This window comes from Panthera pardus, unplaced genomic scaffold (assembly GCF_024362965.1).
Source record: "Panthera pardus isolate Hobbes unplaced genomic scaffold, ASM2436296v1 HiC_scaffold_18, whole genome shotgun sequence".
In the NCBI taxonomy this organism is placed as follows: domain Eukaryota; kingdom Metazoa; phylum Chordata; class Mammalia; order Carnivora; family Felidae; genus Panthera; species Panthera pardus.
This window is the reverse complement of record NW_026526743.1, coordinates 5,434,376-5,460,065: the sequence shown is the minus strand read 5'-3', so window position 1 is coordinate 5,460,065 and position 25,690 is coordinate 5,434,376. Positions and strand designations below refer to the sequence as shown.

Below are 25,690 nucleotides of genomic sequence, written 5' to 3'. Positions count from 1 at the left end.
AGGTGCTGGACACTTACTGTTTTACAGTGACTCTTGAGGCCGTGCCCGGGGCTAGTGTGTGACCTCGTGAGCAGGGAAGGGATGCCCACCACGTGGATTCCGAGGGAGGGAGGACAGTGGGCCTCCTCACACCCCCTTCTAGCCTCCCCCATCTCCCAGGTCCTGATACCGCCCCCCCGCCCCCACCGCCCCACCGGCAGCACTGACTTCTACAGACATGTACGGCCTGTGATTCAGGTGGTCTGGCCCAAAGGAAGGAACCTTTTTTCACTTTGCAAAAAAATGACCCCAGAAGGGAGGGGCATTGGCAGGAAGGCGGGAGATGGGGCTCGAGCCCTGCACAGGGTGTGAATTTGGGCGAGGCTCTCACCCTCTCTGGCCTCTAGGCCCAGGGTCCCCAGCAGTGGAGATGCGGTGGTGGATGGCTGATTCCCAAGGGCTGTCCCGGCCCTGACAGTGTCTGCGTGCGAGGTTCCTTCTCTGACGAGGGCCACTGTTCTGACATCACTGTCACCTTCCTGTCGGGGCCTCCTCTCAGTCTTGCAGCTCTTAGCTTCTGAGAGATAATCCTGGAGAAACAGGCTCCCCGGGGACCTGGCACCTCCAAGCCCAGTCATGCTTCTGCTGCTGTTGGCCCTGCTCTGGGGGAGAGAGGGGGCCAAGGGCCAGAGGGGGGCCGGGAGGGGGCCACAGGGGGATTACTGGCTGCAAGTGCAGGACGCAAAGGGGCAGGAGGGCCTGTGTGTGCGAGTGTCCTGCAGATGCTTCTATCCCCGGGAAGGCTGGTCTGAGTCTACCCCAGCTCTCGGCTACTGGTTCCGGAAAGGGGCCGGTGTACAACAGGATGTTCTAGTGGCCACAAACAACCCAGATGGAAAAGTGCGGCAGGAGTCCCAGGGCCGATTCCGCCTCCTCGGAAACCCCCAGGACTACGACTGCTCCCTGGACATCAGAGATGTACGGAGAGGGGACTCGGGGACATATGTCTTCAGGGTGGAGAGAGGGCCTTCTGTGAGATATACTTACACACGTGACCAGCTCTCCGTGCGTGTGACAGGTAAGGAGCAGATTGTGGGAGAAGCCACAGGGGAAGGTTGGGGGTCCCAGGACAACCCGGGAGGGGCTGGGGGTAATGCATGTTGGGGCTCAGAGGCAGGGGCTGGACCAAAGCTTGAGGCTTCTCTCAAGGCTGCACCTCGGACCCTCCTCCTGATCCCCGTGTCTCCCCATCTCCCCCCAGCCCTGACCCAGACACCTGACATCCTTATCTCGGGGACCCTGGAGTCTGGACGCCCCAGTAACCTGACCTGCTCTGTGCCCTGGGCCTGTGAGTGGGGCACGCCCCCCATCTTCTCCTGGACGTCAGCGGCCCTTGCCTCCCTGGGCCCCAAGACCCACCTCTCCTCTGTGCTCACCCTCACCCCACGGCTGCAAGACCACGGCACCGACCTCACCTGTCAGGTGACCTTGCCTGGGACCGGAGTGACCACAATGAGGACCATTCACCTCAACGTGTCCTGTGAGAACCGGGCCAGGGCCACCCGGATCCCTGATGGGGTCCTGAGGGCAGTTGGCTGGGGGGTCAGCCCAGGACCTTGGGTGTCGGGTCCTGGAATGTGGGCTGGGAGGGGGTCAGGAGGATCTCCACCCTCTTCCCATTTATGCAGCTCCCGTGGGGACTGAGGGCCAATGTCCACCAGCCCTCTCCGTTGACGCTGATCTGCCTTGTCTTTCTGTCCCAGATTCTCTGTGGAACTTGACCGTCGCTGTCTTCCAAGAAAACGGCACAGGTAGGATAGGGGCTCCTCCTAGGGTGCAGGGAGCAAGGGCAGGGCCAGGTCCCTCTTGTGGGTCCCCCAGGGGCCCTCCCCCTCCCCGGCCCCCATGGCCCTGTGAGCAGCTGTCCCCTCCCCCCTGTTATCAGGAGAGCAAGAACAGGGCGACACTCGCCCGGCAGAACTGCCCCTTATCATGCACCTCCGGACGCCCTCACCTTTTATTTTCCTACCAACCATTTATCTGAGTACTTTTGAACAGCTAATCTATTCACACGGACACGTATTCAAAACGCACAGCAAAGTCGGCCTCAGATGTCCAGTTCCCTCCCGGAAAGTGTCTCGTGTGCAGAGAATGCTCTGAGCCTCAGTGTGTTTGCTAAGGATCTAAGGGGCCCTTTGCTGTCAGTAACACAGACTGTCCTCCTTCTGCTCTGTGACTGCGCAGTATTCCTTCACGTGGGCGGGTTCTGCTTCTGCGTGCGCCTTCCACTAACGGAACATCACGGCGTTCGTTTTATTCTATTAACGGAAACGCTGCAATCGGTAATCTCGTACTCGTACCCACTTTCTCAGGTGTGTGTCTATGCCTTTGGGATAAATTCCTGAAAGGTAAGTAGCTGGGTCACGTGTTCAATTTTTTTCTTATTGAGGCATAACAACTTGACATATAACAACTTATTAGTTTCAGGTGTGTAACGGCACGATTGGATATTTGTATATGTTGCAAAATGATCGCCTTGGTAAAACTGGGAACATCATCGTACATAGTTACAATTTTTTTTTCTTGTTTTGAGGGCTTCAAGATCTATTCTCTCGGCAACTTTCTAATATGCAACGCGGTATTGTTAACTATAATCACCTTGTGCATTACATCCCCAGGATTTATTTATTTTATAACTGGAAGTTTTTACCTTTATAAAAAACCTTTAATGTTTATTTTATGTTATTTTTAAAAAAACGTTTAATGGTTATTTATTTTTGAGAGAAAAAGAGAGACAGAATGCAAGTAGTGGAGGGGCCGAGAGAGAGGGAGACACAGAATCCGAAGCAGGCTCCGGGCTCCGAGCCGTCAGCACAGAGCCCGATGCGGGGCTCAAACTCACGAGCTGTGAGATCATGACCTGAGCCGAAGTCAGACGCTTAACTGACTGAGCCACCCGGGCACCCCAGTTTGTACCTTTTTAAAATGTTTATTTATTTATTGGGGGGGGGGAAGGGAGGGGCAGACAGAGAGGGAGAGGGAGAGAATCCCAAGCAGGCTCCAAGCTGTCAGCTCAGAGCCAAATGTGGGGCTCGAACGCACAAACTTCGAGATCATGACCTGAACCCAAGTCAGTGGCTTAACCAACGGAGCCGCCCAGGTGCCACCCCCCCACCACCACTTTGAGTTTGTAAAAATAAACTGTCTGCCTTTCCTCCTGTGGTGTCCTCTCTGAAGGCCCTCCTCTATCCTACACTCCTTAGCGCCGATTCGGTAGGTCCTCTTAGATTTTCTTTGGACATGTTCTGTCCTTGGTTGTCTTTGCACTCTCTGTTCCTCCTTCTTGCCGTGCCCTTCCCAGCCCTGTCATCATTTTGCCGCCCCTGCTTGCCTCTCACACTTGACTTCAGAAGCTGCCTCCTCCAGGAGGCCCTCCTGGATCTGCCAGTCTCATTTACATTGCCAGCTCCAAGGCTGCCCAGCCCAGTGTCCCCACCACCTCAACATGAGTCAGGTGGTGTTGGGATCTCCTGTTCCTGGGTCCTTGTTCCCCACCAGACCATGAGTTTCTAAGAGTAAGACCCCTTGGGGTACCTGGGTGGCTCAGTCGGTTAAGTGTCCGACTTCGGCTGGGGTTATGATCTCACGGTTCGTGAGTTCAAGCCTCGCTTCGGGCTCAGTGCTGACAGCTCAGAGCCTGGAGCCCGCTTCAGATTCTGTGTCTCCCTCTCTCTAGCTGCCCTTCCCCCCACCTCATGCTCTGTCTCTCTCTGTCTCTCAAAACTAAATAAATGTAAAAAAAAAAAATGTAAGACTAAGTCCCCTTGGAGATGACTTGTTAAGTCAGTAAACAAGTGTCAAGTGGAAATCCGAAGAAAGGACAGAGTTTCCTGGGTCAGTGTGGGTCCTGATGGAAGGACGCGGCATTTAGGGCAGGAATGACCACGTGCACGGGTGTCCTGAAGGCCCAGGACCCTCTGCCTGTGCTTCCTGGGGCCTGAATCCGGCCAGACAGAGTCCATCCGGGCAGAGATAAAGCTATGTCAGAGATAAAGTGCACAGAAAGAAGGGGCCTGAGCAGCCTCTGGGCTTATGCTCAGTGCCTCTCCCTGGATCCCTCTCCCAAAGGGAGACGCCCAGAGTCTCGATCTCCATCCATGTCTGTGTGTCTGAGTCTGCCCCTCTCTGCTGGTGTCCACCTGTATCAATTTCTTTGTCTCTCTGACCCTCAGTCTCTTTTTCTCCGCCACCACAGCCCTTGGAGAATGGCTCGTCTCTTTCAGTCCTGGAGGACCAGTCCCTGCGCCTGGTCTGTGTCAACAGCAACCCCCCCAGTCAGGCTGAGCTGGGCCCCGGGGAGCTGACCCTGTGCTCCTCGAAGCCCTGGAACCCTGGGGTGCTGGAGCTGCCTCGGGCACAGGAGAGAGATGAAGGGGAATACACCTGCTGAGCTCGGAGTGCGGTGGGCTCCCAGCACGCCTCCCTGAGCCTCTCTCTGCAGGGTGAGTGTCCAGGGGCTGCACAGTGGACCCTAACCCCTCAATGCCATTTGGCTCACTGGTCCCCGAGCAGGCAGCCCCAGAGCCCGCTGTCCAGCTGCTGGAAGGCCAGGGCACAGGGTAGCGTGCGGCTCAGGCACATGGGGTGCCACAGCGGTGACGCAGGGGGGCCTGGGGGACCGATGTCCAGAGACCAGCCGGGAGCAGAGGACACGGTGTAGCAGTCAAGCTCATGAATGCACGAATCCATCCTCCTTCGCCTCATCGTCCTCGTGTGAGCACTGCCCCAGGGGGAGGGGAGGCCTGAGGAGGGTGGGGATTGTGGCCGAGTCCCAGAACCAGCGCAGGAGGGACTGAACAGGTCAGAGGGCAGGGCAGGGGGGAGGCTGACCAGGTGTGAGGATTCCACAGTGTCCAGGACGGGACGGGCTGCGCCTGCTGTGCTCACGGCCATCTACGGGGCCGACCTGCACTCTCCCACCTCGTCTGCCCTCCAGCCCCTTAACTGGGAACCGGAGTGAATCAGTTGGCCCTGTATTCCCAGGACCAGACCGAAAGGCCCCGGTGTCTTCTCTCAGACTGAGATTCCTCAGGAAGGAGAAGCCAGGCCTGCAGGGGGCGTGGAGGAGGCCAACACCACGCCCAGTTAATCCCTCAGGTGAGTGATGTGGGCAGCTCACCACCCAACATCCCACCATCACCTCCTCCAGGATGGCCCCGGGATTGCTTCACTCAGCACAGCCGAGGTTGAGCTGCCACGTTCCTCTTGAACCTTCTTCTCCGCTGGGATTCCCTCACATGGCTGGCACGGTCTCATCTCTAAGGTCAGAACCGGGGTGTGGTTCTCCACCGTGACCTCCCTCTGTTCTGCCTGGTCCACTACATCACCTGGTCTTGTCCATCCTTCCTCTAAGCTCATCCTAGCTCCCGTCTCCTCCCCATCCTGACCCTGCTTGTTCCTGCAGACTCCTCTTTTCCCGGGGCCTCTAACGCACCTGTCTCTTGCCTCCCCCTCCGTCCTCAACACTGAGTCTCGGGACACCATTATCATCCACTTTCTCCACAGTATGAAGACCTAGGATTCCTCTCCACAGTCCAAACTGAGGGGCAAACAGGCTAGATTTGAAGACCTGATGTGGTCTCTTTCCCACTGAACTCTCCACCCAGGTCCCTACCTCTCCCTGCATCTTACAACGTCTCCACACCCAGCCGGGTTAGGGTTTTCCTGACTCTGAGGCTTTGCCTATGCTGTTCCTTCTCCTGAAATGCCGTTCCCTCCCCATTCCTGCCTCTCCAAGTCCTAATTACCTTCAGGATCAGTCTTAAATGCCACTCACCTGTGTGTGTATGTGTGCATATGTGTGGTTGTATGGTTTTGAGTGGAAGAGTGATAGCCAGTCATTTACTCATAGACTTATTTTTAAAAAATATTTGCTTCTTTTTTTAAAGTTTATTTACTTATTTATTTTGAGAGAGAGAGGGAGAGAGCACAAGCAGGGGAGGGCAAAGAGAAGGAAAGACAGAATCCCAAACAGGCTCCACGCCATCAGTGCAAAACCTGATGCGGGGCTCGAACTCACCAACTGTGAGATCACGACCGGAGCCAAGATCAGGAGTTGGAGGCTTAACCAAGGAGCCCCACTCATAGACTCGTCCGGCAAGTATCGTTGAACACCTGCTATGTGCCAGCACTTTCATGGGTGCCAGGGTACAACCATGAACACAACTTCAAAATCTCTGTCATCCAAAGGACTTGAGTTGGGGCGCCTGGGGGGCTCAGTCGGTCGAGCATCCGACTCCAGCTCAGGTCATGCTCTTGCTCGTCCCCAGTTCAAGCCCCACCTGGGGCTCTGTGCTGACAGCTCAGAGCCTGGAGCCTGTTTCTGATTTTGTGTCTCCCCCTCTTTCTCTGCCCCTCATCCACTCACACTCTGTCTCTGTCTCTCAAAAATAAATACACATTAAAAAAATTTTCAAAGGACTGGAATAGACACTTCGGCAAAGAAGATACACAAACCCCCAAGGAGCACATGAAAAAAATAATCAACATCATTAGTCACTAGTGAGATGCAAGTCTAAACCACATGTTAGGACAGATGTTCTACTTAAAAGAAGAAAGTAGGAAACCAGTGGTGGCAAAGATGTGGACACATGGGAACCCATGCACATGGTTTGCAGGAATGAAAAATGGTGCAGCCTTGTGGAAAACTCTTTGGACTTTCCTTCAAGAGTTAAACACGGGGGCACCGGGGTGGGCTCATTCAGTCAGTCGAGTGTCTGACTCTTGATTTTGGCTCAGGTCATGATCTCACCCTTGTGGGATCGAGCTCTGCATCAGACTCCATGCTGACAATGCAGAGCCTGTCTGGGATTCTCTCTCTCTCTCTCTCTCTCTCTCCTTCTCTATCTGCCCCTCCCCCTCCCCTGTGTGTGTTGTGTGTGTGTGCGTGTGTGTAATTAGTATTAGAATTACCATATGGTCCAGTGGCCCCACCTCTGGGTGCATATGCAGGATCGAGAGCAGGGGCCAAGAGATATTTACACACCCATGTTCGTAGCACTATTATTCACGATAGCCAGGTAAAAAGCAGCCCAAGTGTCCCTCAACAGCTGAACAGATAAACGAAATGTGTTCTAACCCATCATGGAATATTATTCAGCCTTAAAAAGGGCAGAAATTCTGACACATGCTGCCACACGGATGAACCCTGAGGACGTTATGGCCGATTGAAATGATTCCACTTATATGAGGTCTCTAAAGTAGTCAAATTCCTGGAGACAGGAAGTACAACAGTGGTTTCCGGGGCTGGGGGGAGGGGGAAATGGGGGGTGGTTCCTTAACGGGAACCGCTTTAAGTTCTGCAACCTGAAAAGAGTTGTTCCTGTTTACCGCAAGTCCAAAATAATCCTGCACTTGGATTTTTAGAAAATAACCAGTAGGCCACCAGGACACATAGCAAAGTCACAGATGCCTGCAGCTCTGCACCCCACGGGGACAGCACCGTCGTCTAGGGAGGAAGTGGTACCGTGGGTGGGGACCCTGTCACCGGATTGACCTGGTCAGACTCATCTGTCGTGTTTCCAGCTCCCCCAACACAGATGTTCACTAAGCATTTGGGGAATGGATGAATGAATGAGTGGTTCCTGCCTTCACTTCACCCAGCATCCCTTCTTTCCTTCTACCCCGGATGTTCACAGACCTCAAGAGTCCTCCACCTTGCAGGACCGACCACTCGAGGGTCTGGATGAGGCTCTGGCCCTCCAGGTGTAGACAGCAGTTGACTAGCTCCCTGGTGTAGACAACACTGCTCAGACAACACCTCAGATGGGAAGATCTTAGGAGACTCACCGTGTCCCATGCCTCACATGCTCTCAGAGGTCCTGGTCCAGGCCCCGTTGGTGGAGGGAAGAGTGGAGACGGGGGGCAGGACACAGCGTTCTGCTCCTGGTCTCTCCTCCCTGGGTCTCCAGGAGAGAGTGCGGGGGGTCACCAGCACCTTGCAGATGGGAGGTGAGCTCCGCAGCGGCAGTTCCCCTTTTGCGAAATCATGAGGCCTGGTGCTCCTCCCCAGCTTCCCGTGGGCCCCCCTCAGCCTCCCTCTGCCTTCCCTTCTTCACCCACAGGAAGCCCAGACATCTGTCTCTAAGATGTTGTTGCCTCTGCTGCTGCCCCTGTTGTGGGCAGGTGAGTGGGCGGAGGGGAGAGGGCCAGGCGGGCGGGGCCGCTACTGACACTCAATTCCCTGCAGGGTCCCGGGCTCAGGAGAGGAGATACTGGCTGCAGGTTCTGGAGTCACTGGTGGTGCAGGAGGGTCTGTGCGTCTCCGTGCCCTGCAATTTCCTCTATCCCCTGAATAGTTGGAATGACTCTTACCCTGTGTATGGCTACTGGTTCCGGGAAGGGGCCAATGTAGCACAGGATGCTCCAGTGGCCACAAACAACCCAGGTCGAAAAGTGCAGAAGGAGACCCAGGGTCGATTCCGCCTCCTCGGAAACCCCCGGGACTACGACTGCTCCCTGGACATCAGAGACGCACGGAGAAGGGACTCGGGGACATACTTCTTTAGGGTGGAGAGAGGGCCGTCTGTGAGATATAATTTCCTAAAGAACCGGCTCTCTGTGCGTGTGACAGGTAAGGAGTGGGGTCAAGGAGAGGACATGCATGGGTCCTGAGGGCCCCAGGGCAGGCCCGGGAGGGGACCCCCTGATTTCAATCCTGGCTGGGAGGAAACGGCTGGCCTGGTATAGAGGCTGCTTCTGGGGACACACGCAGGGCCTGCGTCTCTGTCTCTCTTTCTCCCTCAGCTCTCACACGGACACCTGACATCCACATCCAGGGGCCCCTAGAATCTGGCCAGCCCAAGAAGATTACCTGTAGCGTGCCCTGGGCCTGTAAGAAGGGGACGCCGCCGACCTTCTCCTGGATCGGGGATGCCCTCACCTCCCTGGGCCACAGGACACACTTCTCAGTGCTCACCCTCACCCCAGGGCCCCAGGACCACGGCACCGACCTCACCTGTCGAGTGAGATTCCCCGGAGCTAACGTTAGCACAGAGAGGACCATCCAGCTCAACGTGTCCTGTGAGTGCCAGGCCAGGACGCCAGGGTCCCTGAGGACAGTGGGTGCTGGGGGTGGGGGAGGCAGGGCTTGGGCGGGATACTTAGGGAGTATTCTTGGAAGCACAGGTTCAAATGGAGAGAATACCCGGCCCCCACCGCCCCCGCTCGTGACCACCTCACAATACTGCAGGTGACCAATTATTTGTTCCTGTTCCAGATGCTCCGCAGAACCTGACCATCCGCATCTTCAGGGGAAATAGCACAGGTGGGAGAGACCTGGGGCACAACTGATGTCTCAGAGGTCAGATAAGGGAATGTTGTAAGGGTCTGATGGAATGAAACCCCATGGCTCCTTATCCCCTCCCTGGTCCCGCCCCCTGGCCGGACTCTCTGGAATCACTGTGAGTCCTATTCCACCGTTTGCTGTCACCATGGCTGCCTCCTCTCCCCTGACCTCTCTCCCCTCATTGCCATCATTCCCTTTTCCTGATTCTCCGCTTCTCCTGTGACCATGACATTACACTGTCCCACAAGGCATCTTAAATACAGCTTCCTGTTGCCAGGCTCCGGGCCTCTGGCTGCTTCCTGCGTGACCCCGTGGGTAAGCCCGTCCCCTGGTGCTTCCAGTCCTACGTCTGCCCTGAAGACCCTCACAGATCTCTGTCCCGTCCCGATTGTCCTGAGTGCACTCCCCTGCCACTGGTGGGAGGGCCTTCCTCCTGAACAACCTGAGTCAATATCCTGGAAGTCACTTTAGACATTTCTGTGCCTCGCCCAACACTCCCCATGACTCAGTGAGTTTTGCAAACTGGACTTCCTGAAAATGTCACAGTGGCTGTCTTCCTCCACCCCCACAGCAGCAGCCCCGCCTCGGGCCTCTGTCTCTCTTACCTGGACACAGTGAGACCACCTGCACCCTGGTCCAGCCTTCTCTGTTCAGTCTCTGTCCCCTCCCCGTCCTGCCCGCTGCAGTTGTGCCCAAATGCATCTCTACATGCCCCAGATCGGACCCTGTTCCTCCCCTGCTCAAAACCCTCCCATGGCTCCCCGTGGCCCTCAGAGGAAAGGCTGAGAGCATCACCTGTGTGTGAGCCTCCGAATCTTCCCTGCAAGTGGTCAGACCTACCTGTGTCCACACCCCTCCTCGGCATCATGCACCAAGTCCACGTCCTGGGATGTTCTCTGCCAGGTCTAGACATGGCCAACTCTTGCTCAGCGGTCCATCTGCCTGTCCTGGGATCACCGGGTACCTGTCCCCACCTCCCCGATGGCTCTTCACTCTTACTTGCCTTAGCTTGGAACACTTGTCTGCGAGACACTATATTCCACCCCCCGTGTCTGTGGAAGGACAGAGGGAGAGAAGGGGCTCTCAGTCCTGCCCTTCTGACTCTCTCTGTCCCCTAGTCCCAGAGGCCCTGGGCAATGCCACCTCTCTGCGAGTTGAGGAGGGCCAGTCCCTACGCCTGGTCTGTGACACTGACAGCCACTTCCCCGCCAGGCTGAGCTGGTCCCGGGGAAGCCTGACCCTGAGCCCCTCCCAGCCTTCAGATCCCGGGGTCCTAGTGCTGCCCCGGCTGGTCTTGGGGGATGGAGGAGAATTCACCTGCCGAGCTCAGCACCCGTGGGGCTCCAACCACGTCTCCCTGAACCTAATTGTGCAGGGTGAGTGCACGCAGGACACCTGCATTCCGAGGTGGGGCTGTGGACAGGACCAAGGTGTGGACTTAAGGAAACTCACTCCCATCCTCTTGCCCCAGGAATCTCCTGTTCCTGCCCCCCGATATCTGGGGAGCCGTGGAACACCTGGCCTCTTGTCCTCACCCTGCTCAGAGGGGCCCTCATGGGGGTTGGCTTCCTTCTCACCTATGGCCTCACCTGGATCTACTACACCAGGTGAGAAGCCCTTTCTCAAGACGTCCCAGATTTGGGTGACCCCTTGGGTGACGTCACATTCCTTGTCCTCTCCAGAGCAAACCCTCCATGGAACTAGTCTCTCATTTCGGAACTGTGTTTTCCACCAGGTTCACAGGCTCCAAAGAGCATAAGGCTGCAGGTTGTAAGTGAGCCCCCTTCCTCGCCGTGATGCCGATGCCTGACGGCTGAAGATCCATCCAACTATCGCATCCCGAGACTCACCCTGGCACAGCTCTTGTGGAGCAAGGCGGTGCTGGATGGCGTGGCCCTGCCTCTTCTCCAGAACTAAAGTCTCTTCACCTCCGCTGCCCGAGAAGCTTCCTGGTGGTTCTGCACCAATGGCGGGAGAGGGCAAGTGAGGGGATGGATAAATCTTTGTTATTATTAATTTGAATTACGTAGCCCCTTTGTAACATTTTGCTTCTACCTTAATGTGGTTGGGATAAGCCCATAATTCAACCCCATACTATATTGTTATAAATCTCATAATATTATTATTTTTAAAACAGCGAATGTTAAAGAGATCTTTTTTCTCTCTTTTTTGATGTTTCCTTTCTTTTTTTCTTCCTTCTTTTTGAATCCAAATTAGTTAACATATAGCATAATAATAATTTCAGGAATAGAATTTAGCGATTCATCGCCTACATAGAACACTCAGTGCTCATCCCAACAGGTGCCCTCCTTAATGTCCCTTGCCCATTTGACCCCCACCCCCACCCAATACCTCACCAGCAGCCCTCAGATTGTTCTCTGTATTTAAGAGTCTCCTAAGATTTGTCTCCCTTTCTGCTTTTGTCTTATTTTTGCTTCCCTTCCCTTATGTTCACCTGTTTTGTCTCTTAAAGTCCTCCTATGAGTGAAGTCATAGGATATTTGTCTTTCTATGACTGACTAATTTTGCATAGCATAATACCCTCCAGTTCCATCCACGTAGTTACAAATGGCAAGATTTCATTCCTTTTGATTGCCGAGTAATACTCCATTGTGTATATATATACCACATCTTCTTTATCCATTCATCCATCGATGGACATTTGGGCTCTTTCCATACTTCGGCTATTGTTGATAGTGCTGCTATTAACATTGGGGTGTACGTGCCCCTTCGAAACAGCACACCTGTATCCTTTGGATAAATACCTAGTAGTGCAATTGCTGGGTCATAGGGTAGTTCTATATTTTTAATTTTTTGAGAAACCTCCATACTGTTTTCCAGAGCGGCTGCACCAGTTTGCATTCTCCACAGCGGTGCAAGAGGGTTCCTCTTTCTCCGCATCCTCGCCAACATCTGTTGTTTCCTGAGTTGTTATAAAGAGATCTCTTTTATTAGAAAAAGAAACCATTTCATGTTTATCCACATATTAACCACTCGATTGCTCTTAATTTCTTTGTATACATTAAGATTTCTCTACAGCATCACTTTCCTTGTGCCTGAAATATTTTCTTATATTTCTTGTGGCATAGGTATGCTGGTGACGAATTCTCTCAGCTCTTTTTTGTCTAAAAGCTTCTGTTTACATTAGCTTGGAAAGATATTTTTTATTGGGTAAAGAATTTTAGGATAACATTGTCTTCCCTTTCAGTTCTTCAAATTCTTTCGGTTTTCATAGTTTCTTGTGAGAATTCTGTAATTCTTATCTTTCTTTGTTTGTAGTTTGTCTTTTTCTCTGGCTGGTTTTAATATTTTCTCTTTTTCCCTGGGTTTAAATCATTTGGTTAATATATGCCTTCGGGTGTGTGTGTGTGTGTGTGTGTGTGTGTGTGTGTGTGAAGGAAGAGACAGGAAGATGGGGGGAGTGGTAGAGGGGAAAACAAAGAGAGAGAAAATATTATCCTGCTGGGAATTTGTTGAGTACCTTGGATCCGTGGATTTATAACACTGATCAAACTTGTAAAAATTGAAGCCAATATTTATTTCAATTCTTTTTTTCTATTCTTATTCTCTCATATCCTCTGGGCCTGTCCTTTTACATATGGTTATGTGGCCTGATAATATCTCTTAGGGCCCTGAACATCTGTTTGCCATTTTCCAGCCTTTTTTTCCTCTATATTCTGCTGTTTGAACAGGATCTACTGATACATCTCCAAGTTCACCGATCATTCTACAATGTTGAATCTGCTGTTGATCTTATTCAGTGGAACTCTCATCTCAGATAATATATTTTCTTCTTTCTTTCTTTCTTTTTTTATTTTCTTCTTTAAAAGTTGTGTTTCCTTTGGGGCGCCTGGGTGACTCAGTCGGTTAGGCGTCTGACTCTTGATCTCAGCTCAGGTCTTGATCTCACGGTTCGTGAATTCAAGCCCTGCATTGGGCTTTGCACTCATGGTGCAGACCCTGCTTGGGATTCTGTCTCTCCTTCAGTCTGCCCCTCCCCATTTGTTCTCTCTCACTCTCTCAAAATAAGTAAATGAACTTAAAAAAAATTTTTTAAGTTACATTTCCTTTCTTTTTAATCTTACACTTCTTCTCCATATAATGGTGACGTTTTCCTTTACATCCTGGAGTATATATGGCACATACTTATAATCAGTTTTTTAATGTCTTTGTCTCCTAGATCTGCCTCCTGTGTCATGTCTGACCCTGATCCCATTGGATGAATTTTTCTGTTGAGTGTCACGTGTTCATAATTCTTTGTATGTCTGGTAAGTTTTCACTGAGTGCTGGACAGTGTCAGTTTTATGTGGCTGACTGCATGCTTTTGTTGTATTTCTTTAAAAACATTGGTCTTTTTTTTTTTAAAGGCAGTTAGGTTACTAGCATGTTGGGCCAATATTTTTAAGACTTTTTAATTTTAGCCCCTCCTAAGATAGGTCTAGTGTTGGGCTAATTTTCTGTCACTTGAATGCCATCACCCTTTTGGAGCTTTCACTGAATACTCCATAGATTCAAGAAGGTATCTTTACTCTGGCTGGAGGGAATATACACATGTCCAAGCCCTTTGTGAGCTCTGGGAATCTTCCAACTAATAACTCTCTGGTAATTGCTCTCTCCTTAGAAATTGTTCTCATTTGGGTTCATGGGGTTTCACCCTATGCTTGCGCAGATCCAACGACTCCAGGACCTTTCATGGAGACTCTGAACCCTTTCTCCATGATACTCCTGTCTGAAACTCTGACCTACATATTTTAGCCGCATCAGCTTCCTAACCTTCAAAGTCTGGCTGCTCAACTCAGTGAAATTTCAGTCCCTTTCATGGTGCCCTTACCCTTTTTCTTACTCTGCTATCTACAAACAAACTCCTCACAGAAAACCTCGGTGATTATATGGTTCACCTCATTTTTGTCCTTCTCTCAAGGATCACCCTTCTTCCATGTATGAAAAGAGAAGTTTCTTGTATTTTGTTTGATATCCTAGTTGTTTACAGGAGGATAATTCTGGACCCTATGACTCTCTCATGCTCAGAAGCAGAAGTCTCCAGCAGACTGTTTGTTTATTTATTTATTTAATTTAAAAAAATATCTTTATTTCTTTTTTAAATTAATCAATCAATTTTTAAATTTACATCCAAGTTAGTTAGCATATAGTGCAATAATGATTTCAGGAGTAGATCCCAGTGATTCATCCCCTATGTATAACATCCAGTGCTCATCCCAACAAGTGTCTTCCTTAATGCCCCTTATACATTTAGCCATCCTCCCTCCCACAACCTCTCCAGTAAACCTCTGTTTGTTCTTCATAATTAAGAGTGTCTTATGTTTTGTCTCCCTCCCTGTTTTTATATTATTTTTGCTTCCTTTCCCTGTGATCGTCTGTTCTGTGTCTTAAATTCCTCATATGAGTGAAGTCATATGATATTCGTCTTTTTCTGACTAATTTTGCTTAACATAATACCCCTAGTTTCATCCACGTGGTTGCAAATGGCAAGAGTTCATTCTTTTTGATTGCCGAGTAATACTCCATTGTATGTGTATACCACATCCTCTTTATCCATCCATCCATTGATGGACACTTAGGTTCTTTCCATACTTTGGCTATTGTTGATAGTGCTGCTATTAACATTGGGGTGCATGTGTCTCTTTCAAACACTACACCTGTATCCTTTGGATAGATACCTAGTAGTGCAATTGCTGGGTCGTAGGGTAGTTCTATATTTTTAATTTTTTGAGTAACCTCCATACTGTTTTCCAGAGTGGCTGCACCAGTTTGCATTCCCACCAGCAGTGCAAAAGGGTTCCTCTTTCTCCACATCTTCGCCAACATCTGTTGTTGCCTGAGTTGTTAATGTTAGCCATTCTCACTGATGTGAGGGGGTATCTCATTGTGGTTTTAACTTGTATTTCCCTGATGATGAGTGATGTTGAGCATTTTTTCATGTGTCGGTTGGCCATCTGGACGTCTTTGGAGAAGTGTCTATTCATGTCTTTTTGCCCATTGCTTCACTGGATTATTTGTTTTTTGGGTGTCGAGTTTGATAAGTTCTTTATAGATTTTGGATACTAACCCTTTATCTGATATGTCACTTGCGAATATCTTCTCCCATTCCGTTGGTTGCCTTTTAGTTTTACTGACTGTTTCCTTCTCTGTGCAGAAACTTTTTGTTTTGATGAGGTCCCAATAGTTCATTTTTGCTTTTGTTTCCCTTGCCTCTGGAGATGTGTTGAGTAAGAAGTTGCTGCGGCCATGATCAAACAGGTTTTTGCCAGCTTTCTCCTCTAGGATTTTGAAGGCTTCCTGTCTTCTGTTTAGGTCTTTCATCCATTTTGAGTTTCTTTTTGTGTCTGGTGTAAGAAAGTGGTCCAGGTTCATTCTTCTGCATGCCGCTGTCCAGTTTTCCCAGCACCACTTGCTGAAGAGACTGTCTTTATTCCATTGGGTGTTCTTTCCTGCTTTGTCAAAGATTAGTTGGCTATGTGTTTGTGGGTCCATTTCTGAGTTCTCTCTTCTGTTCCATTGATCCTGAGTGTCTGTTTTTGTGCCAGTACCATACTGTCTTGATACTTATAGCTTTGTAATACAGCTTGACATCCAGGATTGTGATGCCTCCAGCTTTGGTTTTCTTTTTCGGGATTGCTTTGGTTATTTGGGGTCTTTTCTGGTTCCATACAAATTTTAGGATTGTTTGTTCTAGCTCTGTGAAGAATGCTGGTGTTATTTTGATAGGGATTGCTTTGAATATGTAGATTGCTTTGGGTAGTATTGACAGTTTAACAATATTTGTTCTTCCAATCCAAGAACTTGGAATATTTTTCCATTTTTTAGTGTGTCTTCTTCAATTTATTTCATAAGCTTTCTATAGTTTTCAGCGTATAGACTTTTCACCTCTTTGGTTAGGTTTATTCTTAAGTCTTTTATGTTTTTTATTTATTTATTTTAAAGATTTTAATTTTCGTAAGTGATCTCTACACCCAACTCTCAACCCCAAGATTAAGAGTTACATAATCTACTGACTGAGCCAGCCAGGTGCTCCCCCACCCCCTTGAATTTTTAATAACTGTTTTATTAAGATACAACTTATATAACACAAAATTAATTCATTGTAAGTGTACAGTTCAATGGCTTTTTTAGTAAATTTATAGAGTTGTGTAGTCATTGTCACACATTTTTATTAGCCTAAAGAGGACCCTTGTGCCCATTTGTAATCAATACCAGTGCTTTCACAGCTCCAGGAACTCATTGATCTGCTTTCAGTCTCTAATGAACTATTTTATGAATATTTCATATACATCGAATTACATAATATAAAGTCTGTTGTGCCTGATATCTTTCACCAGACATTAGGTTTTTGAGGTCCAAACATGTTAGAGCACATGCCATTAGTTAGTGGCATTTTATTCTCAATGTTATTACATTCTATGAATATACACCACATTTCATTTATGCATTCACCAGCCGAGGGACATTTCAATCATTCCCAGTTTTGGCTTTTAAGAATAATGTTGCTGATTCCACTCCCATTCCTGTTCTGGTTCAGGATGATAGAAACTCCATTCCAGTGGGATGAAGCAAGAATACAGGCGCCCTCTCCTCCAAGTCTGAAGTTGAGGGCCACAGCACCCTCCTATGAAAGGGCAGGCGGCTACCCCACTTCTCATCCCCTGCCAGCTACGTGTTGAAGACCCTAAATTCCAGGTGAACACAGCTGAGAAGTTAGAGGCTGTCTTCTTCAAGCTGCCCCCTATCCACAGGGCAGAGGCTCTAACTCTGAATACTGGTACTGGTAGGGAAGGGCATGATGGATAGTATTTTCTGGAATGACAGAAATGTTTAATAGCTTGACAAGGGTTTTAGTTACATGAATAAATGCCAGCTCACCAAGTGATGTCTCTGAGCTCCCAGGGGTATCTGTTTTAGTCAGTTCAGGCCGCTATAACAAAGCACCACACACTGGGTAGCTTATGGACAACAGAAATTTATTTCTCACAGTTCTGAAGGCTGAGAAATTCAAGACCAAGACACCAACATATCCGGTGTCTTGTGAGAACACACGTCCTGGTTCATGGAGGGCTTTTCACTTGTCCTCATGTGCCAGAAGGGGTAAGGGTGCCGTCTAGGGTCTCTTTTATAAGGGCACACAAATCTCATTCAGGAAACTCTACCCTCCTAACCTAATCACCTCCCAAAGGCCGCACCTCCAAATACCACGGCACCGGGGATTTGGGCCTCAGCACTTGAATGGTGGGGGGAAGATACAGCATTCAGTCCATAGCAAAGGCTAAAACCACATTTGGTAAATATTCGCGCAGTCATTCATGTTACTCTGGATTAGGGGCGGGGTGGGGTGGGCTGCTGTGTGGTCATTTTGTAGCTTAGACTGTTCTTGTTTGTGTCTGTGTTAAGACAGGACTATGGAGAATCCTCATCCTTAGCTTGTTCCATCTCAGTCACAGAGTGGACTCGTCTGGTGTGATATCCTGTGAGATCATTTAAAAAAAATTTTTTTTAGGTTTTTTATTTTTGAGAGAGAGAGAGACAGAGCACGAGTGGGGAGGGGCAGAGAGAGAGGGAGACATAGAATCTGAAGCAGGCTCTAGGCTCTGAGCTGTCAGCACAGAGCCCGATGCGTGGCTTGAACTGGTGAACCTCGAGATCATGACCTGAGCCAAGGTTGGATGCTTAACCGACTGAGCCACCCAAGTGTCCCATGATCATTTATATTTATTTTATTTTATTTTATTTTATTATGTTTTTAAATTTATATCCAAATTAGTTAGCATGCAGTGCAACAATGATTTCAGGAGTAGATTCCTTAATGCCCCTTACCTATTTAGCCCATCCCCTTCTCCCACAACCCCTCCAGTAACCCTCTGTTTGTTCTCCATAATTAAGAGTCTCTTATGTTTTGTCCCCCTCCCTGTTTTTATATTATTTTTGCTTCCTTTCCCTTGTGTTCATCTGTTCTGTGTCTTAAATTCCTCATATGAGTGAAGTCATATGATATGTCTTTCTCTAATTTTGCTTAGCATAATACCCTCCAGTTCCATCCATGTAGTTGCAAATGGCAAGATTTCATTCTTTTTGATTGCTGAGTAATACTTCATTGTATGTGTATAGCACATCCTCTTTATCCATTCATCCATTGATGGACATTTGGGCTCTTTCCATACTTTGGCTATTGTTGATAGTGCTGCTATAAACATGGGGGTGCATGTGTCTCTTCGAAACAGCATACCAGTATCCTTTGGATAAACACCTAGTAGTGCAATTGCTGGGTCATAGGGTAGTTCTATTTTTAGTCTTTTGAGTAACCTCCATACTGTTTTCCAGAGTGGCTGCACCAGTTTGCATTCCCACCAGCAGTGCAAAAGAGATCCTCTTTCTCCACATCCTCGCCAACATCTGTTGTTGCCTGAATTGTTAATGTTAGCCATTCTGACTGATGTGAGGGGGTATCTCATTGTGGTTTTAACTTGTATTTCCCTGATGATGAGTGATGTTGAGCATTTTTTCATGTGTCGGTTGGCCATCAGGATGTCTTCCTTGGAGAAGTGTCTATTCATGTCTTTTGCCCATTGCTTCACTGGATTATTTGTTTTTTGGGTGTCGAGTTTGATAAGTTCTTTATAGATTTTGAATACTAACCCTTTATCTGATACGTCGTTTGCAAATATCTTCTCCTATTCTGTCAGTTGCTTTTTAGTTTTACTGATGATCATTTATATTTAATAGGAGAACACCGGGGCCTGGCTGTGAATGCCAGCAGGGTCTGCTTTACTCTTTATTAAAGGGGAAAAAATGAAAATAATAGAGTAAAAAGATAGGAAGTTGAGAAGTAAATGGGGATCACATCACCGATAGTCTTGTTTCTTCATGTAAAGAGCTGGCATTTCACTTTGGAAAACGGATACTTCACACTGAGTGTCAAAACACACACCAGTGAGTAGCAATCACATCTGATAATAAAATACTGAACCTGCAGAATTTTCCCTTTACTAGAAATTAGCGAATCCAAATGTATCCTAGATCAGTATTTCTCTCAGCATCTTGCTTTTTAATATGCCATCTTGACTTGAAGAGAAAAGGGAAGGCCCCGCTGAGTCTGCCTGTGTGTGATATTACACGACCCCAACCTAGACAGTGGGACCTGAGTAAGACCACATGCTATAGACTGGGTCCCCCCAAAATCTGTATGTTCAAACCTACCCACCAATGTGATGATAGTAAGAGGTGGTACCTTTAGGATGTCATTAGGTCATGAGGGTGGCACCCTCATGAATGGGATTAGCGCCCTTGTATAAAAGAGGCCCCAGAGACTCCCTTGCCCTTTCCACCACATGAGGGCATGGCGTTTTAGAAAATGGTCATCTGTGAACTAGAAAGTGGGCTCTCACCAGACATGGAATCTGCCAGCGCCTAGATCTTGGATTTCCAGCCTCCAGGACTGAGAGAAGTGAGTGTTCCTTCCTTAAACCACCCGGTCTGTGGTAATTCTGTTATAGCGGCTGGATGGATGAAGATAACACAGGAATGTGTTTTCTTATGCGGCCATCACATGGTGAGTGTGCCTGGGTGGGACTCCATTTGAGAACACTGTGTGAGCAGGGGCAGTACTGAAGTGTTTTAAATTTGGGGGAGGGTAGGGGCCCCTGGGCCACTCAGTTGGTTGGGCCTCTGACTCCTGACTTTGGCTCAGGTGAGTTCGGTTCGTGAATTCGAGCCCTGAGTTGGGCTCTGCGTTGACAATGTAGAGCCTGGTTGGGATTCTCTCTCCCTGCCTCTGTCTCTGCCCCTCCTCCACTTGCTCGCTATCTCTCCCTCTCAAAATAAATAAAAATAAACTTAAAAAAAAATTGGGAGGGGGGCGGTCAGGGGCACCTGTGTGGCTCAGTCAGCTGAATGTCTGGCTTCAGCTCAAGTCGTGATCTCATGGTTCATGGGTTTGAGCCCCATGTTGGGCTTTGGGCTGACAGGCAGGAAGCTTGCTTTCTCTCTCTCTCTCTCTCTCTCTCTCTCTCTCCGCCCCTCCCCCGCTCTCCCTTTCTCTCTCAAAAATAAATAAACCTTAAATAAAAAAAATAAAATAAAATTATTTTGTGGCAGGGGAAGGAAGAAGAGTGGTTCCCGTGACTGCTTTAGTAGGCTCTCCCTGGCAGAGACTGTGTTTCTTGAGGTGCAGTGAAAGGAGCAGTCATAATTTCTAGGTGCAGTGAGAACGAATGCAGCCTTTTGGGAAGAGCCCCGTTTGCAAATGTGTGCGGCACGGGAGAAATACTCCCCGAGTTCTCCAGGACCAAGACCGCACAGACCCTGGGGCCTGGGGCTCCAGAGGGGTCAGTCGGAGCTGCGGGGACGGAGCGCCTCCTGGGGGCTACGTGCGGAGCTGCAGTAGAGGCAACGGAAGCCCCAGGGACAGGTCGCGTGCGGGACAAGCGGCAGGAAGAGGCTGGTGTGTGTGCGTGTTGGGGGGTGGGTTTGTCTAGGATGCCCCCTCCCCCAGATAAAGGCTCCTCACCACCCTCAGGGCCTCCACTACAGCCAGACCTGGACTCTTCATCCTGCACTGGGACCCTGCCTCGCATGGCTCTGGTCCTCAGGTCCACATCCCTGCACCCTCCTGGGGCAGAATCCTGAACTAATTACCTCTCTCTCTCCCCTCCCCAACCTCTCCCGCCCCTTTACCTACCCCCCACCCCCACCCATCCACCTATCTACCTTTGACCCCATTGTGAGTTCAGGGGTGGAGGGAGCCTGAGCCCATGCTCAACATCTATTAATGAAACAAGAGGGGAGGCTTGCAGGGCTGGGTGTTTGTTCTAAAGGAATCCGTTCAGGGGTGCCTCGGGGGCTCAGTCAGTTGATTTCTGCTCTGGTCAAGATGAGTTCAAGACCTAGGTGAGGCTCTGTGCTGACAGCCTGGAGCCTGCTTGGGATTCTCTCTCTCCCTCCCTCTCTGCCCCTCACCGGCTCTCCTTCTCCCCAAAATAAACATTTTCTTTTTTTAACATTTATTTATTTTTGAGAGCGAGCGAGAGAGAGACAGAGTACAAGAAGGGATGGGGCAGAGAGAGAAGGAGGGAGACCCAGAATCCGACACAGGGTCCAAGCTCCAAGCTGTCAGTACAGAGCTTGGTGCCAGGCTCAAACTCACAAACTGGGAGATCGTGACCTCAGCCGAAGTCAGACGCTCAACAGAAGGAGCCACCCAGGTGCCCCTAAAATAAATAAACATGTTTTTAAATTTATTTTTTTAAATTTTTTTAATGTTTATTTATTTCTGAGACAGAGAGAGACAGAGCATGAATGGGGGAGGGTCAGAGAGAGAGGGAGACACAGAATCTGAAGCAGGCTCCAGGCTCTGAGCTGTCAGCACAGAGCCCGATGCAGGGCTCGAAATCACAGACTGTGAGATCAGACCTGAGCTGAAGTCGGAAGCTCAACCGACTGAGCCACCCAGGCGCCCCTAAACATTTTTTTTTTTTAAATAAAGGAATACTTTCAGAAAAAATCTGAACATTCTTTGGCCCAAAAAAGATTCTCATGGCCTCAGCTAGCTGCTTGGCCCTTGTCTGGCCAAGGCTGGGGGATGGGCAGAGGTGATCTGGTCACACTGAGGAAGGGTGGAGAATTCTGAGGGAGGCCCAAGAAGCCACAGGAAATTCAGAAGGGTGTGGGGGTGGGGAAATGTTGGGGACAACTCTGAACTGAGAACAGTGGGAGGGGCAGCCACGGGAAGAGCATTCCTGGAAGTGACAACCCCAAGTGTCACACATCACTGCCCCCCAAGTGGGAACAAACTTAGTAAATGTGAGAAACAGAGCTGGGATTACTGGTGGAATGCAAAAGCAAAGCAAAAGAGGGTTCAAAGTGAGTTTGGGGAGGTCATCGGGAGATAGGGTGAGCAGTTTGGATTTTCTCCTAAATATAACAGGACACCCCTGCAACTTTTAAGAGAGGGACTCGGTCTGATTTATATTTGAAAACATTTTTTAATGTTTATTTATTTCTGAGAGAGAGAAAGAGAGAGCACGGGAGCAGGGGAGGGGCAGAGGGAGAGAGGGAGACACAGAATTGGAAGCAGGCTCCAGGCTCCGAGCTGTGAGCACAGAGCTGAACTCGGGGCTCGAACTCACGAACCACGAGATCATGACCTGAGTTGAAGTCAGATGGGTAACCGACTGAGTCACCCAGGTGTCCCTAATTGAAAAGTAACTCTGGCTGCTGTGTTGACAAGGCACCTTGGAGAGAGCAAACTAGAAGCAGGAATAATCAATCAGTCACTGCTGTCTTACAGATGAGTGAGGGTGATGGCTTGGACCCAGGAAGTGACTCTCCATTGAGGGTGATTCTGCCATCCAGGGGACAGGGGGCAATGTCTGGAGTGTTTTTAGTTGTCACAGCTGGGGTGGACGGGGTGCTACTGACATCTGAAGGCTGGAGGCCAGGGCTACTGATGAACATCCTGCCAGGGACCCCACCCCTCAGGAACTATTTGACTCAAAATGTCAGTAGTGCTGGTCAGCCTGGGTGGCTCAGTCTGTTGAGCATCCAACTCTTTTTTTTTTTTTTTTGAAAATTTTTTAACGTTTATTTATTTTTGAGACAGAGAGAGATAGAGCATGAACAGGGGAGGGGCAGAGAGGGAGACACAGAATCGGAAGCAGGCTCCAGGCTCTGAGCTATCAGCCCAGAGCCCGATGCGGGGCTCGAACTCACGGACTCACAGACCGTGAGATCGTGACCTGAGCTGAAGTCGGACGCTCAACCGACTGAGCCACCCAGGCGCCCCAAGCATCCAACTCTTGATTTCGGCCCAGGTCATGATCTCATAGTCATGAGATTGAGCTCCAAGTGGGGGCTGCTTGAGATTCTCTCTCTCCGTTTCCCTCTGCCTTTCCCCTGCGCTCTCTCTCTATATAAAAAATTTTTTTTTAATTTTTGAGAGAGAGCGAGAGAGAGAGATAAGCAAGGGAGAGGCAGAGACAGAGGGAGAGAGAGGATCCTAAGCAGGCTCCCGTGCTGTCAGTGTGGGGTCCAACACAGGGCTCATCCCACAAATTGTGAAATCATGACCTGAGCCCAAATGAAGTGTCAGATGCTTAGCCGACTGAGCCACCCAGGCAACTGCCCCAAATTGAAAAAAAAAAAAAAGTGTCAATGGTGCTAAGATTGAGACATCTTGGATGAGAGTAATGAATGGTAGTGGGGTGGGGATAAGTGGATGGAATTTTTTTAATACCTAAGAAGTTGAGCTGATGGGTCTTGTGGGTAATTGTACATGGGAGTAAAGAAAGTAAAGGAAGCCGTCAGGCCAATGCTCAGGTGTGGGCAGGGCTTGGTGCCGCATAATATTTAGAGAGATGAAAAGCAGGCTTGTGGTGAGAAATAGTGCTGCATGATGCATGTTAAGCTTGAAATGCACACTGCAGATTCCTGAGTAGGTGTCTAATAGACAGGGAAGGGTCAGGGCTGAGATACAATTTACAGTCATCAGCTCGTTTATTGTTGTGTTTTGTGGTTATCTATTTTGGCTTGCTTTTTATTTTTATTTTTGAAAGAGAGAGATAGAGTGAGCTGGGGAGAGGAACAGAGGGAAGGAGAGAAAGAGAATCCCAGGTGGTTTCCATGCTCAGCATGGAGCCCAACACAGAGCTCAATCCCATGATCGTGAGATCATGACCTGAGCTGAAATCAAGAGTCAGATCTGGGTGCCTGGATGGCTCAGTCATTTAAGTGTCTGACTTTAGCTCAGGTCATGATCTCATGGTTCGTGGGTTTGAGCCCAGCATCGGGCTCTGTGCTGACAGCTCAGAGTCTGGAGTCTGCTTCCGATTTTGTGTCTCCCTCTCTCTCTGCTCATGCTCTCTGTGTCTCTTTCTCTCAAAAATAATTAAAAAAAAAGCGGCACCTGGGTGGCTCAGTCGGCTAAGCATCTGACTTCGGCTCAGGTCATGATCTCACCACTCGTGAGTTTGAGCCCGCATCGGGCTCTCTACGGTCAGCATGGAGCCCGCTTTGGTTCCTGTCTCCCTCTCTCTCTGCACCCGTCCCCCCAGCTCGTGCTTTCTCGCTGTCTCAAAAATAAACAAAAACATTAAAATAATAATAATTTTTAAAAAAAGAGACACTCAACTGGCTGAGCCACCCAGGCTTTTAACCTCATTTTGAAGAAACTTTAGACTCACAGGAGTTGCAAAGAAATGTACAGGGACATCCCATGGACTCAAATCTCCCCCCTCCTCCATGTTATCATCTTCCACAACTAAGTACAATCTGAAAATCAAGGAATTGTCTGCACACAATCAGGGCAAACCCATGTCAAGACCCCGTCCTCCCTCCTCTCTGGGAGGCCCCTCCTCTGTGAGCTCCATGCTGTGATATCTTTAGACAAGAGCCTACCCTGGGAAAAGGGACCCTGGCTCTCCCCTGATAGAGCCCAGGTTGGGCAATGGGGACCTGGATCAGAGTGCAGGAGGTGGGTATTAGGGGCTGGATTGTGCCCCCTTTGCCGCGTTCATATGTTGAAGCCTTAACCCCAGTACCTGCGAATGTGACTGTATGTGGAGATAGGGCCTTTAAATGGGTAATTCACTTAAAGCAAGGCCATAGAGCAAGCTCAAGTCCAGTAGGCTGGTGTCCTTTTTTTTTTTTTTTTTTTATGTTTATCTATTTTGAGAGAGAGTGCAAGCAGGGAGGAGGCAGAGAGAGAGAGAGAGAGAGAAAGCATCCCAAGCAGGCTCTGTGCTGCCCAGAGCCTGACTTGGGGCTCGATCTCACAAACTGTGAAATCATGACCTGAGCTGAGATCAAGAGTTGGCCGACTGAGCCACCCAGGCGCCCCAGGACTGGTGTCCTTCTACGAAGAGATCAGGACACAGGCACACAAAGAGAGATGGCCACGTGAGAGCTCAGTGGGAAGATGATGTCTACACCCCAGGGAGAGAGGCCTGGGAAGCAACCAACCTGTTCTTCCAGCCCTACTGACGCCTTCGTCTTGGACTCCAGCCTCCGAACTGCAGGCAAGATGTTTTCTGTCATTTGAGCTGTTCTGTCTGTGGTGCTTTGTTACGGCAGCCCAAGCACGTGACACGAGAGCAAGGACAGAGGTGGCCACAGGTCACCTCCTCCAGGAGGCCTCTTCTGGTTTCCCAGGAAGAAGTGACCATGCCTTTGTCGTGAACATCTGTCCCAGCATTGGCTGGGGGGTGGCAGCGAGGGGGAGCAGTTACGAGCACTTCAGTGCTTTTCCATTTCTCAGAAGCTTCATTTACCAAACTGGGTCCCCTTGAGGTCAGACACCGTGACTGATTTGCCTGTGTCCTCAGGAGGCCGCGTGGCACCTGCACACACCAGGTCCCAGGCACG

The 25,690-nt window shown here is 49.5% G+C and overlaps 2 protein-coding genes across 2 annotated transcripts; both read left to right on the top strand.

Annotated features, from left to right (window-relative positions):
- Positions 1–615: 615 nt before the first annotated feature.
- LOC109252958 (sialic acid-binding Ig-like lectin 8) lies at positions 616–2,384 on the top strand. The gene is made up of 4 exons (XM_053906460.1): positions 616–1,057; positions 1,241–1,519; positions 1,743–1,822; positions 2,352–2,384. Exons 1-4 carry the CDS (start codon positions 616–618, stop codon positions 2,382–2,384), a joined length of 834 nt encoding a protein of 277 aa, XP_053762435.1.
- A 4,952-nt stretch (positions 2,385–7,336) lies between these two features.
- LOC109252957 (sialic acid-binding Ig-like lectin 14) lies at positions 7,337–11,466 on the top strand. Its single transcript, XM_019425457.2, has 7 exons — positions 7,337–8,163; positions 8,228–8,611; positions 8,785–9,060; positions 9,257–9,304; positions 10,444–10,701; positions 10,797–10,932; positions 11,061–11,466. The coding sequence occupies exons 1-7, from the start codon at positions 8,127–8,129 to the stop codon at positions 11,101–11,103; spliced, it is 1,182 nt and encodes a 393-aa protein (XP_019281002.1). The 5' UTR covers positions 7,337–8,126; the 3' UTR covers positions 11,104–11,466.
- Positions 11,467–25,690: the final 14,224 nt, after the last annotated feature.

What these genes read in the sequence shown, in the direction of transcription:
- LOC109252958 (XM_053906460.1), top strand. Translation starts at nt 616, where the DNA reads ATGCTTCTGCTGCTGTTGGCCCTGCTCTGGGGGAGAGAGGGGGCCAAG. An exon ending in GCTCTCCGTGCGTGTGACAG is followed by an intron (nt 1,058 to 1,240) that starts GTAAGGAGCAGA and finishes ATCTCCCCCCAG; the next exon opens with CCCTGACCCAGACACCTGAC. An exon ending in CTCCTCCTAGGGTGCAGGGA is followed by an intron (nt 1,823 to 2,351) that starts GCAAGGGCAGGG and finishes CCACTTTCTCAG; the next exon opens with GTGTGTGTCTATGCCTTTGG.
- LOC109252957 (XM_019425457.2), top strand. Translation starts at nt 8,127, where the DNA reads ATGTTGTTGCCTCTGCTGCTGCCCCTGTTGTGGGCAG. An exon ending in CATCCAGCTCAACGTGTCCT is followed by an intron (nt 9,061 to 9,256) that starts GTGAGTGCCAGG and finishes TTCCTGTTCCAG; the next exon opens with ATGCTCCGCAGAACCTGACC. An exon ending in CCTGAACCTAATTGTGCAGG is followed by an intron (nt 10,702 to 10,796) that starts GTGAGTGCACGC and finishes CTCTTGCCCCAG; the next exon opens with GAATCTCCTGTTCCTGCCCC.